The sequence below is a fragment of the Triticum dicoccoides genome, chromosome 4A (genome assembly GCF_002162155.2).
Source record: "Triticum dicoccoides isolate Atlit2015 ecotype Zavitan chromosome 4A, WEW_v2.0, whole genome shotgun sequence".
Classification (NCBI taxonomy): Eukaryota; Viridiplantae; Streptophyta; class Magnoliopsida; order Poales; family Poaceae; genus Triticum; species Triticum dicoccoides.
Genome location: NC_041386.1, coordinates 399,201,622 through 399,214,731, shown reverse-complemented (window position 1 = coordinate 399,214,731; position 13,110 = coordinate 399,201,622). Strand labels below are relative to the sequence as shown.

Below are 13,110 nucleotides of genomic sequence, written 5' to 3'. Positions count from 1 at the left end.
TCACCTCTTATCCTCTTGCTGCTCACCCGTTCCCCTCCCCTAGCTCCACAACTCCCCTGGGAGCTGTAAGCAGGCAAGTAAGGGTGAGGTATACAGAGGCGGAAGCGAAGGAAAGGCAGGGGACACATGGGGAGGCGGAACGCGGAGGCAGTGGCAGAGTCAATCACGTGCGTGGGGTGTTGGTGGACGAAACAAGGACGTGAAATTCAATAGTTGTAATCGTTGAAATCGGGCGCCTATGAGGCGACCGGCCCAAATTTGGGCCGGTGAGCCGGCGCCTAGCTCGGCCTTAGTTCTATCATAAAATAGACCTACATTTTTGAAAAATTTAATTCTCATGCAAAGTACGTATAATTCCTAATTACGGAGACATAAAAATGACTGGAAATATTGTGTTTAGGAATTAAGATTCCTCGTCCATTGCTTAGCAACTATGGAGAGCATTGACTTGACTAATTGGTAGAGTATCAATTCCATGTTTCAGCATGGAGTATATGGCATCATAAACTACAAGCCAATCTATCTAGATCCCAAACTGAAATTCAAGTACATACTAATGTTTTACATAGGCGAATCAAGGAACATAATCCAAATACAAGTGCTTGTTATGCTCTAGCTATAAACTGTAGACTAAAAGTATATGATCTGCATGTCATAAAAAGTACTACCTCCGATCCATATTACTTGTCGCTGAAACGAATGTATCTAGACTTTTTTCATTGTTGGATACATCTGTTTGAGCTACAACTAATTACTTGTTGCTGAAACGGATGTATCTAGACGTATTTCATTGCTCGATACATCTGTTTGAGCTACAACTAATTTGTATTGGAGGCAGTACATGATCTGAAGATATGGACTACAAACTGATTGAGAATGACACTTGAACAAAGACAGAATGGGAACCAAAGGGTTTACCTTGATGGAAAAGTTAGTCAAAGAACATGAATTTGGTTGAGCGCAAGATGGTTCCTAGCCTGGACAAGAAGAAATCAAAGGAGAAAAAAATGTGTTTTCTCGGCTGAGCTATCCATTTAAATTTTATTACACTTTTGTAAGTGTTGCAACTAAAATGCATGAAGGTGGCTAAAATTGGGAAGCAAACCTTTTGATAGCTCTCGACAAATAAATATCACTCCACAGATGAGAGGTTTACAAATTCTGCAATTGACAGAGATAGACTGGGCATTCAGTCATTCACCAACATCATCATGAAAATCCTTTACAGCCATTGACTCTGTTAAGCTGACCAGGTAGTTGAACTTGAGAAAAGCACAATATTTATGAAACCAGATTTAAAATGTGCAGAGTAAAAGATTATTAAATCATGCTTTGCATCATCACATCAGAATCTTCTGTAGTACCTTATGAATATGCAATGTGTAAAAATAATGAAACATGTGAGAATACAGTTGCAAGTAATTTTACTTGAACAGAAATAAAGATCCCTAACTTGTACTATGGTTCCAAACATATAATTACGAAAGAGGAAGATTTTGGCCCAATCCTCCACCTCTCATGCCAAATTGATTCGGCTAGGAGTTGAAGTACTGTATCGCTAGCACAATCAAAAGGTAATACCAATTTTTGAACTATAGAGTCAGAGTGCTAAATCACAAATTAGTGCATGCCTGCTGCTGAACTCCGCGTGTTTCTTCACGGAGCATTGTGGCAGCTTTCTATCTCCATGGTGCTTCCCAAGCCTCAGCTTTGAGGTCTGTACATGGAAAGTGAAGGAAGAACTAGAGGTAAAGAAATCAAAAGGATAAATAGTTCACCTGGGCTTGGGGCGACGATGGCATGGCCATGGAGAAGAGACCTAGCAATAGACCCTAAAGATCCCATATATTTACATGAAAACAGGACCTGTCAAGAAATGAACTGACACCATAATATTTTGAACTAAAATCAAAAATCATTTCCCTTTCTTGGCTAAGTGAAAGGAAGCTTCTATATAAAACAGTTGTTTCACCAAATAACTAATATCATCAAGAAACCTTTCTTTCTATCGTGTTTCACATGCATACGTGATGCATAGCAGTGCACCATTACATAAGAACCAGAGCATGAATTTACACGACTCCATTACTCTTCAGATGTAGGCAATGGCTCCTATAAGTGTGCAATTCCTACAACGCAGTTTTTTGATAGAACCTCGTCAGAGGGACAGGTGCTCCGGCTTTGCATTATAGAATAAGAGAGGTAGGAAAACCGGATCGAAAACCTAACAGAGTGCCCCAGTTCATGAGGAAAACCAGACAAAAAAAACTGCACACGCAATGAACCCTTGCCGACCACACGACCCAAGGCAACATTGCAACAAACACACACCCCCGACTCCGGAGCCGCCGCTCCGACATCCCCCGCCCACACGAGAGCCACAAAGCCGCGCAGTTCAGTTGCCTCATCGCCCTTGCTACATGAGACGACCGCCCGCAGACCACGAATGTTGTACCAAACATCCAGGGCCGTCGCCCCAACTTCTAGCCAGACTGACCCCACAGATCGCGTCGACCGAGCCGACGAACTGGCCACCCTCGCAACACCAGGTCGCCACCCATGCCAAGCAAAACAGCGGACCTACCCCATAGGACCGTCGTTGCATGACCATCCGAGGCCGCCGCCTCGGCATACATCCACCATCCGGAGCCACCGCTCCGGCATCCACCGTCTTGGCATACCACGAGAAGCACAAAAGCCACAAGCACCAACCGAACCTCGTCTCCAAAGATGGCGCCTCCAAAACGACGTCCAAGAAGATGTCGCCGCCATCCGATCCAGCAAACTAAATCTAGGTTTTCACCCGGAAGACGAGGTTCCTTTGGTTGGAGGCGGATTCCTACAATGCAGTTATATTCTAGACAAGGTCCTGATAAAGAACTTGAACACTACCTGAATCAAAAGGAGCTAATGATTAAAAATATAAGGTGCTAGTGAAGTAAAATAATAGAAGGTGCTAATGATTTATTGTTTCTGAACTAAAATGCAAAATTTGAAACAACCGTTTTCAGTCGAGCATTGACGCAAACACTTATTGAGCACACATACAACACATCTGATTACCTGAGTGAACACGCACGCACAACACACATGTCGGCCAGCCGGGCGCACATGCCCTTAGTTATCCATCCAACACGCATACCACGTCGGCAGCATCATGCACGCACAAGCCAGAATTTGCAGGGGCCACTGGACACTTGGGCGGCCATTGCAACGCTGAGTGAATAAACGATTACAGGCAGCGTGCTATAATGTGCCCCAGAAATCAGGCTTACTCTACAGCCATCACTGCCGTGAGCACAATCCTAGTGCCCAATCCACCGGCCCGAGCGCTCAGCTTCAGTCCTCGCTCGCGTCCGTGGGGCAGCAGCCAAGCGGCGAGCGGTGACGGAGACCCGCCCTCACGTCAAGCGGCGAGCGGCGGCGCCGACGGCGACCCACGCCCGCGTTCATGGAGCAGCAGAGGTGGAGCGGCGGGGCGGCAGCAGGGTGCAGAAGACGTGGTGCGTCGTGTGCTCAGGGAAGAGCAATTTTTTTATTTTTTGATGTAGGAAGAGCAGTTTCTTTTTTAGCCTAGGGAAGGGCAGTTTGATGACAACGAAGGGGTATGGTGGGATTAGTGGGCGATAGATGCGATGAGTGGGATTCGTGGCTTGTTGTGTTAAACACGGAAATGTTTTCAACCTTTAGATCGCACGGATAGACGGTTGAGATTGTTTGGATCTGCCTCTCTCGTTATTTTATAGTGGTAGTAGATAGTAGATAGATAGATAGTAGATAGTAGATAAAGCTATTTTATCTAAAAAAAAGATAAAGCTATTTAAAAAAAAGAATGACTTGCGAGCAGCCGATCAGATCTCCACCGTCGTCGTCGTCTCCCTCCCAATCTCTCTGATCCCCATAACTCTCGCACGCACGCACACCCGTCTGGCTTCCCCTCGCCAACTCCAATCCCATCCCATTGCGCAGGCAGGCAGGCAGGCCGCCGACCGCCGCCGCGCGCGAGATCGGACGCCTCCACCACGACCCCCCGGCTCCGCAGCCGGAGGCGGCGACCGGTGCGTGTTTGGCAGGTAGGCTCGCCGGGGCGATATGAGCGGGCACGACTCCAAGTACTTCTCCACCACCAAAAAGGGGGAGATCCCCGAGCTCAAGGAGGAGCTCAACTCCCAGTACAAGGTCACCCTCCTTGCCTCGCCGTCTCTCCCCTGTCTATCTTCTTGTGTGATTTGCTGTGCCCGAGGATCGATTGGCCCGGATCCAGATCTGGCCAGGGTGTTGGGTGCCCACGCGCGGGCGGTTTGAGATCTGCGAGTTTTGGTTGGTATCCCACGGGATTAGGTTCTGTTCCGAGGATTGGAATTTGCGGCAGAGTGACGATCTCGGGGTCATTTTCTTCAACAAAATGTACTTAAATGTGCCGAATTCAGTTCAGACGGATTTGAGTTTGAATTGCTTTGGAGCGAGATGAATGCACTGAGTTCTGATCCATTTCGGGGCTTTTCAGTGAAAGCAAGATTAAATCGAATATAGTGACTGCTCGATGTCTGGTTAGCCAAGCTCTCGAGGGTAAATGAATACCTTTTGAATAAGGTAGTAATTTTGGAGTTATGTGCGGGGCCGGGCATTACCTCCATCTAGTTTATTTTTTATCTTCATGGCTCCAGATATGCATCAATATGCATTGGTGTAGCTGTAGAAATGGCACTTCGCTGCTGATAAAAAGGTGTTTATCCTTTATATTTATCTATGCCATCTTTGCGGTTTTCCGCACATGGTTAAAACAGAAAGGTACTCCCTCCGTAAAGAAATATAAGAGCACATCTTAGGCTCTATCACTTCTCCATGTTTTGCAAGCAAGACATGCTACATCATTTTGATTTGGTGGTCTAGTGGTTTTAAGACGCCATCTCTAGCCCCCGGTCACAAAATATTCTGTCGCCGTTCTGGCTACATTTTGCAGCGCTGCACGTTTGCTGTAAAATCCATGTTCTAATGCATAATTAATGAACATTTGTACCATATCAGTCTTTAATATGAAATATTCTCAGCGATGAAGTATGCCATGTAGCAAGAATGGTTGGACTATATACTGTTGTCAGTCATTCACCAGCCATAGATCCCATTTCTGTTTTCTAGTTTTAATGCAAGAATAAATGATGTAAGACCATATTATGTGTTCACTTCTGGCATCTGAGGCTTTGGTGGAAACATGGTTTGCAGGACAAGAGAAAAGATGCTGTCAAGAAAGTGATTGCAGCGATGACCGTTGGAAAAGATGTCTCATCACTGTTTACGGATGTCGTGAACTGTATGCAGACTGAGAACTTGGAGCTGAAAAAACTAGTATATTTGTATCTCATCAACTATGCTAAAAGTCAACCAGATCTAGCGATACTTGCCGTGAACACATTTGTTAAGGTGAGAAATTATAACCATATTAGTACTAATGAACATTTATGCAGAAAAATAAAGCTATAACATGTGTGAAAGAAACCGTGCAGAAGCAGCAACTAATAAGAAGATTCAAAACTTTTGCAGGATTCACAAGATCCAAATCCGCTGATCCGTGCTTTGGCTGTGAGGACAATGGGTTGCATCCGTGTAGACAAAATCACAGAGTATCTGTGTGACCCTCTTCAAAGATGCCTCAAGGTGTATATTGGTGTTTGTACACTCCTTTAAAAAAAACTGTCTCCCATTGAATTAAGCCTATACTTGTGTCTTGAATTTTTTCACAGGACGATGATCCATATGTGCGGAAGACAGCGGCTATTTGTGTTGCTAAGCTTTATGATATAAATGCTGAGCTAGTGGAGGACAGAGGATTTCTAGAGGCCCTCAAAGACTTAATTTCTGACAACAATCCTATGGTGGTTGCAAATGCTGTTGCTGCTCTGGCAGAGATTCAAGACAGTAGTGCTCGTCCGATCTTTGAGATCACCAGCCATACATTGACAAAGCTTCTGACTGCTCTGAATGAATGCACAGAGTATGATGCAGTTTTTGCTATATTGGGTTTTGAACCCCCATATTTTTCTAGAGTAAGCTGCTTATCATATTTGATAATTTTGCAGGTGGGGACAAGTTTTCATTCTTGATTCTCTGTCAAGGTACAAAGCAACAGATGCAAGGGACGCAGAAAATATAGTGGAACGAGTTACACCCCGTCTTCAACATGCAAACTGTGCAGTTGTTCTTTCTGCTGTCAAGGTACATTAGCCTGATTCACATGTACTAGAACACAGTAAAGTTTTAGAAAGTGCTGCATGCAGTTGTGTATGTGGTATTCGTTAACCATAGATTGGCACAGTGCCATGTGTACTTGTATTGATCTGTCAGGCCTGAACAGGGGCGCTGCCAGTTCTCACTGCATGGGTAGCAGGGTAAGGAAAAACATATCTGCAAGTACCCAAATAAGACATACTCATATTGTTTATTTATGGGCTCATTTAACTAGGTAATAAAGTTTTTTCTTTCATCTTAAATGTATCCTCATAAATCATAGGAAGAACAAATGGACTGTGGCATTGGATTGATTTTCATGTTCCTGACCTTTTAGTCGGAGGATGATACATATCCATTTAAGTTGGAATGCTGGTTCTGGTACTATTCAAGACAGCAGTTGCTGTTTGTTTTTGATTTTGCAGTAAGAGTTAACCTGTTGGTTGTCTCTTTCACACAGATAATCCTTCTACAAATGGAGCTCATTACAAGCACTGATGTTGTCCGGAATCTCTGCAAGAAAATGGCACCCCCTCTGGTTACTCTACTGTCGGCAGAGCCCGAGATTCAGTATGTAGCATTGAGAAATATCAATCTGGTTGTTCAAAAAAGGCCTACAATACTTGCACATGAAATTAAGGTGACATTTGTTTGTCTTCGAGCTATTCTTATTCATCAATCAATCATGCCAGTGTTTCTGTAACTCAATAGTATTTTTGGCAATAGGTCTTCTTTTGCAAGTACAATGACCCAATATATGTCAAGATGGAAAAGTTAGAGATTATGATAAAGCTTGCGTCAGATAGGAACATTGATCAGGTACATAATTTTCTTTCTTATGTACTAATTTACTGTTGTGGTTATGATGTTGACTTGAGTGGAACAATATTTCTAGCTACTGCCTTGTGTTATTATATTCCTGTCTCATACATAACAGAATTAGAAATTGTAAATAAAACTCCGTAGGAACAGAAGTCCATCACTTCAAGTGTGAATCTTACCATAGTTAAATTTATTAAGCATCTTGTTCATTTCTGATTATAGTACTAGATCTGTTTTCTACAAGTTGCCATCCAGAAGTTGACTGAGCTCGTTATAGGTACTATTGGAGTTCAAAGAATACGCCACAGAGGTGGATGTTGACTTTGTGAGGAAAGCTGTACGTGCGATTGGAAGATGTGCAATTAAATTGGAGAGAGCTGCTGAAAGGTGCATCAGTGTCTTGCTTGAGCTGATCAAGATAAAGGTTAATTATGTCGTACAGGAAGCTATCATTGTCATCAAAGACATCTTTAGACGCTATCCTAACACGTGAGTGGTTTGCCTGGAAGCTCAACATTCTATGTTTTTGGAACTACAGAGCTCTTCTTTTGTGCTCAGCATATGTTTTTGTAAAAAAGTAACCTTTTTCTTGCCAAAATATGCAGATATGAGTCTATCATCGCAACACTTTGTGAAAGTTTGGACACTTTAGATGAACCAGAGGCTAAGGTATTGTCTATGAACGGTCTTTGTAATTTCTTGCATGTTTTGTTCACTTGCATGTTATTTTCTTATACAGGCATCAATGATTTGGATAATTGGAGAATATGCCGAAAGAATTGACAATGCTGATGAACTCCTTGAGAGTTTCTTGGATACATTCCCAGAAGAACCAGCATTAGTTCAACTGCAGTTGCTAACAGCGACTGTTAAGTTGTTTCTTAAGAAGCCAACTGAGGGGCCCCAGCAGATGATACAGGTTACTATTCTCAGTTCCTGTGTTTACTCTTGCAGATGATAGATACACTAAATTGCGGAGCAAAGAATAACTTTTGGCATGATGTAAGAGTCTTTGAATATCTCCTTATTTGATACCATGGCATGTGATGGTGTTCAAAAAGGCTTGTTGAAATCTTTACAGCATTGAGCATACCTTGAATTGTGTTGCAACATTAATAATTAGAATAGTCAAATTTTTGGGTTGAGAACAAGAATGTTTGGTTCATAAGGGTACACTATATTCAAATTTCTCTTAGCTGAATGAATGAATAATGGCTTTATTCCAATAGAATGTATGTCCTGTCCCTAACAAATTCTGTTTAATAACTTTATGCGCCACAGTTTTCTGCCTAATCTGCATCATTTCTGTAGGCTGTTCTCAATAATGCAACAGTCGAAACAGACAATCCTGATCTGCGTGATCGAGCTTACATATACTGGCGACTTCTTTCTACTGATCCTGAGGTATTGAAAGTTTACACTTCACACCTTCCTATCCTTTGTTTGTCAGATATCCCTGTGACCACTGGGTATGTGTGTGGCTTTGACAGGCAGCAAAAGATGTTGTTCTGGCAGAGAAGCCTGTGATCAGTGATGACTCTAACCAGCTTGACTCTTCGCTTCTTGATGAATTATTAGCAAACATTTCTACATTATCATCAGTTTATCACAAGCCCCCAGAAGCCTTTGTTAGCCGTGTTAAGGCAGCTCCTAGGGTGGATGATGAGGAGTTTGCTGATGCTGGAGAAACTGGGTATTCGGAGTCACCATCTCAGGGACTGGATGGGGCATCACCGTCCTCTAGTACTGGCAATTCATCAAATGTACTAGTGAAGCAGCCGGCAGCTGCAGCCCCAGCAGTTGCTGCTCCGATCCCAGATCTCCTAGGTGATTTAATGGGTTTGGATAATGCCCTGGTTCTTGTTGACGAGCCTACAGCATCTTCAGGGTCAGCAAAACTTTTTATTGTTTTTGCTCCAAGTTTTAGTTTGATATTTTATTCATGTTATACGGATCGAGCCAGTTTTTCTCCAGTTTGACTTTTCTGATTGTTTTCCCTGCAGACCTCCACTGCCTGTTGTATTGCCTTCAACCACTGGCCAAGGTCTCCAGATCAGTGCGCAACTGGTGCGACGGGATGGCCAGATATACTATGATATATCTTTTGAGAATGGGACCCAGGGTGTATTAGATGGATTTATGATTCAGTTTAACAAGAACACATTTGGTCTTGCAGCCGGTGGACCACTTCAGGTGCAAGGATGTCTATATTTTGTTAGTTCTGTTTCTAGATTTCAGTTTCTTGTACTGAACTTGGTGTCGGTTGATGAATAAGGTTCCTCCACTCCAACCTGGGTCCTCAGCCAGGACGCTCCTAGCTATGGTTTTCTCCCAGAATGTCTCCCCTGGAGCACCAAACTTGCTACTGCAGGTTGCAGTGAAGAATAATCAGCAACCTGTGTGGTATTTCAGTGACAAAGGTTCGCTCCATGTCTTCTTTGGTGAAGATGGCAAAATGGAGCGAACGGGTTTTCTTGAGGTAAAATCTACTACGAGTAAATCTTTTCTTCTCGGTAGTTGCTGTCCTAGTTGTTTTGATTCGCTTAGCTGTTTGGTTTTGGTCTGTTGGCCTTAGGGCTTGTAGAGAACGCCTGTGGCGAGTGAGTACTCTTCCGCTATTATATCCTTCTTGTTAATCTGTAGTTTGAATTGGTTAAATCTGACTGCAGGCCTGGAAATCTTTACCTGATGACAATGAATTTTCAAAAGAATACCCCAATTCTGTCATCAGCAGCATAGATGCCACCGTTGAACACCTTGCAGCATCAAATGTGTTCTTTATTGCCAAACGGAAAAATGCAAACATGGATGTGCTGTATCTGTCTGCGAAGATCCCCCGTGGGATTCCATTCCTGATAGAGCTTACTGCTGCTGTTGGTGTTCCTGGTGCCAAGTGTGCAGTCAAGACTCCAAACAGGGAGTTTGTGCCTCTATTCTTTGAAGCCATGGAGTCTCTTATCAAGTAAGTGACGGAAACTTGAGGATCGGTATTCCATCAAAGTTATTCAGTTATGAGCATACACTGGTGTGCTGTTCCATGGAAGTGTGAATTGTATTGTGTTGTTATTGTATTACTATTAGATCACCGTATTTAAACTGTTAGTTTCTTGGTTTCAGAATTTTCCTCTAGGGATACACAACCTGGACATTTTGTGCCGCATAAATTGTATATCGGCCTGAACATTTTTTCTTGCCATGTCACAGCACATGAAAATACGTCTTGTTTCTTTTTGATTTGACGAGTAAACATGGCCTTTTTTGACGGCAGAGTCAACACACATGTAATGTCACTATATATATATACAATATCTAAGCTCCCTCGAAATTTAGCGCTGTGAGCGCTCCGGGGCTGGGATGGTAAGTGACCATGTCTCTTATTTTTGTAGAAAAATCACTTTGATTTTCTTAGAAAAATCATGGTCTTTTTATTAGGTAAGTAGGTATTGTTTTTTCTTGAACACAGTACAATTTGCTCATCCATATGAATGCATGCACACACCATATCCCTATGTGTACCTTTGAGAGACTGAGTCGGTATGTCATCTTGAGTTTGACGAAGTCTTCACAAATGCCTTTGTAGTTGATGGAAACGTCTCTTTTCATTGAACGCACATCGTTGAAAGGTTTGGATATATTAGGTACTCCCTGCGGTCCTTTTACTCCACATATTAGGGTTATATCAAGTCAAATTTTACAAAGTTTGACCAAATTTATATTAAGAAAATCAACACCTACACTATGAAATCTATATACTATGAAACTACATTTCGTAATGAATCTAACAATGTTGATTTAACACTAACAATGTTCATTTTACATTATGAATGTTGATCTCTATAAGTTTGGTCCAAGTAGAGATACTTTGACTTTGAACAAAACTTATATGCAGACTAAAAGGACCGGAAGGAGTATTGTTTACTATTTGGCTCAACCATTTAACTACTTCCTCCGTTCGGAATTACTTGTCTCGAAAATGGATATATCTAGAACTAAAATACATCTAGATACATTCATTTCTGCGACAAGTAATTCCGAATGGAGGGAGTACATGTGTTCAGCACTTGTGTTACGTGTATCCCTGAACTAAAACCACAACTAAACTAAAATCATAACATTTATTTTAGATCAGAGAAACTACTTTTTTGTGAGAGAAAAAAGGGTTACATGTCGCTCATGTACATCTGGTACGAAGGAAATTAATGATGCGGCCAATTATGTCCACGCCTATAAAAATGATGTATAATTGCATAGTGGCACGGTCATCGCCAGCTTGGCCCATAACCGCCTCCTTTGTGTCACGTGGCTGCGTGGATGCTATCAGTCCATCACCACACCGCATGCCCCGCCCATCTCCCCATCTTTCTTCCCTTCTCTTATGTCGGTATGTTTGAGTCATCATCGCCTCCTCCGCACGATACGGTTGCACAGGCAGCCGACCCATCACCTGCTCCTCCGTATCATATGGTTGCATGGGTGTCGCCAGTCCATCACCGCTTCCTCCGCACGACATGGTTGCATGGGAGTCAGTCCCACACTGCCTTCTTCGCACACAAGGCTGCACGGGCTTTGCCTGTCCACCACCACACTGCATACCTCGCCCATCGCTCCATCTTTCTCCCCTTCTTTTGTGCGGTAATTAACATCCAACGACAACGACGCTCGGGGCCTAGAGATGATTACCGTCTTCGGAACTTGGTCGTCTTCATCAACACGCCATGCCCCACAAGGTCTGCAGTACAACTCTCGATACCTCCTTCCTCTTCCTCTGTCATCCTTCTTTGGTGGGACAAATGCATTTTTGCCCCTAGTAGGAACCTACCCACGGGGTTTGCTCTTACTTTTCGACTCTGCTCAGATTTGCCTTTGAGGTCGCCCGGATGCCCTTTGACCATTTGACCAATACTTTGAAAATGCATAACAAATTCACATGACTCAGAAAAATGCAAATAAGATAGCCAAATGTTCAGATAAGCATTACCTTTATGTGCATGTCATTTGCATTCATGACAGAAGTACCGTTTAAACTACTCGAGGTTATTAATGTTATTATGTATAAACAATACCTTTTCATGAATAAAAATTACATGCAAATGTAGGTGATGTTTTCTGAACATTCTGGGATCTTATTTGCATTTTTATGAGTTCATATGAACTTGTGATGAAGTTTCAAAATGATGGTCAATGTCGATTGAACATTCATAACAAGTTGACATGAACTTCGAAAAATGCAAATAAGTTATACGGATGTTTAGAAAACATCAGCTACATTTACATGCATTGTTTCTTCATGAAAAAGCTATTGTTTATACCTTTTCATTTTAATAATGTTAATAACATTAATAAGGTCAAGTAGTTTAAATGGTGCTTTTGTCCTGAATGCAAATGATATGCGCATAAAGGTAATGTTTATCTAAATATTTTGATATCTCATTTGCATTTTTCCGAGTTTATATGAATTTGTTACGATTTCTCAAAGTATTTGTCAAACGGTCAAAGGGCATTCGGGCAACCTCAGGGGCAAATCTAAGTGGAGTCGAAAAGTAAGGGCAAACCCCGTGGGTAGGTTCCAACTAGGGGCAAAAATGCATTTGTCCTTTCTTTGGCAGCCTGATTCAAATTCAATCTTGATCGCTTCAGTGCTAAACAGGTAGCAGATTATACTGGGATTTTATCTCACCGTGTGAAGTTTCAATTTGAAAGCCTCATGCTTCACTGCTTAAGTACCATCTCCGTGCTTGTGGATTAACAACCTCACGCAATTTATACATGGCATGCTTTATGCTGCCTCTGTTCAACGGTGCAGTGCATATTAGCTTTTTTAAAGTCAAAGATGTCCATTGGCCAAGTTTCTAGAAGAAACTATCAATATCTCAAGTATTAAATAAATAAACTATAACTGTACATGTGGATGCTGATTTTTTAAAACTTGGTCAAACACTGGTATGTTTGACTTTTCAAAATAAAGTATGTACTATATTTTAGAATGGAGGGAGTATTAATTAGGATATGGTTCCAAGCCTAAGGAGCACGCGGTCTGTAACTGAATTTAATTGTCACTAAAAC

General features: G+C 42.2%; 1 protein-coding gene across 1 annotated transcript; it reads left to right on the top strand.

Moving 5' to 3' along the window:
- Nucleotides 1-3,881: 3,881 nt before the first annotated feature.
- LOC119285980 (beta-adaptin-like protein C) lies at nucleotides 3,882-10,372 on the top strand. The gene is made up of 15 exons (XM_037565325.1): nucleotides 3,882-4,179; nucleotides 5,224-5,421; nucleotides 5,542-5,655; nucleotides 5,742-5,992; nucleotides 6,078-6,213; nucleotides 6,686-6,865; nucleotides 6,952-7,044; nucleotides 7,325-7,536; nucleotides 7,653-7,716; nucleotides 7,787-7,966; nucleotides 8,359-8,451; nucleotides 8,538-8,935; nucleotides 9,051-9,240; nucleotides 9,323-9,526; nucleotides 9,717-10,372. The coding sequence occupies exons 1-15, from the start codon at nucleotides 4,093-4,095 to the stop codon at nucleotides 10,011-10,013; spliced, it is 2,697 nt and encodes an 898-aa protein (XP_037421222.1). The 5' UTR covers nucleotides 3,882-4,092; the 3' UTR covers nucleotides 10,014-10,372.
- Nucleotides 10,373-13,110: the final 2,738 nt, after the last annotated feature.

Bases quoted from the DNA above. Each gene is read 5' to 3' on its own strand.
- LOC119285980 (XM_037565325.1), top strand. From the start codon at position 4,093: ATGAGCGGGCACGACTCCAAGTACTTCTCCACCACCAAAAAGGGGGAG. The intron at 5,422-5,541 runs GTGAGAAATTAT...AAACTTTTGCAG, and splicing joins CCGTGAACACATTTGTTAAG to GATTCACAAGATCCAAATCC. The intron at 9,527-9,716 runs GTAAAATCTACT...ATCTGACTGCAG, and splicing joins AGCGAACGGGTTTTCTTGAG to GCCTGGAAATCTTTACCTGA.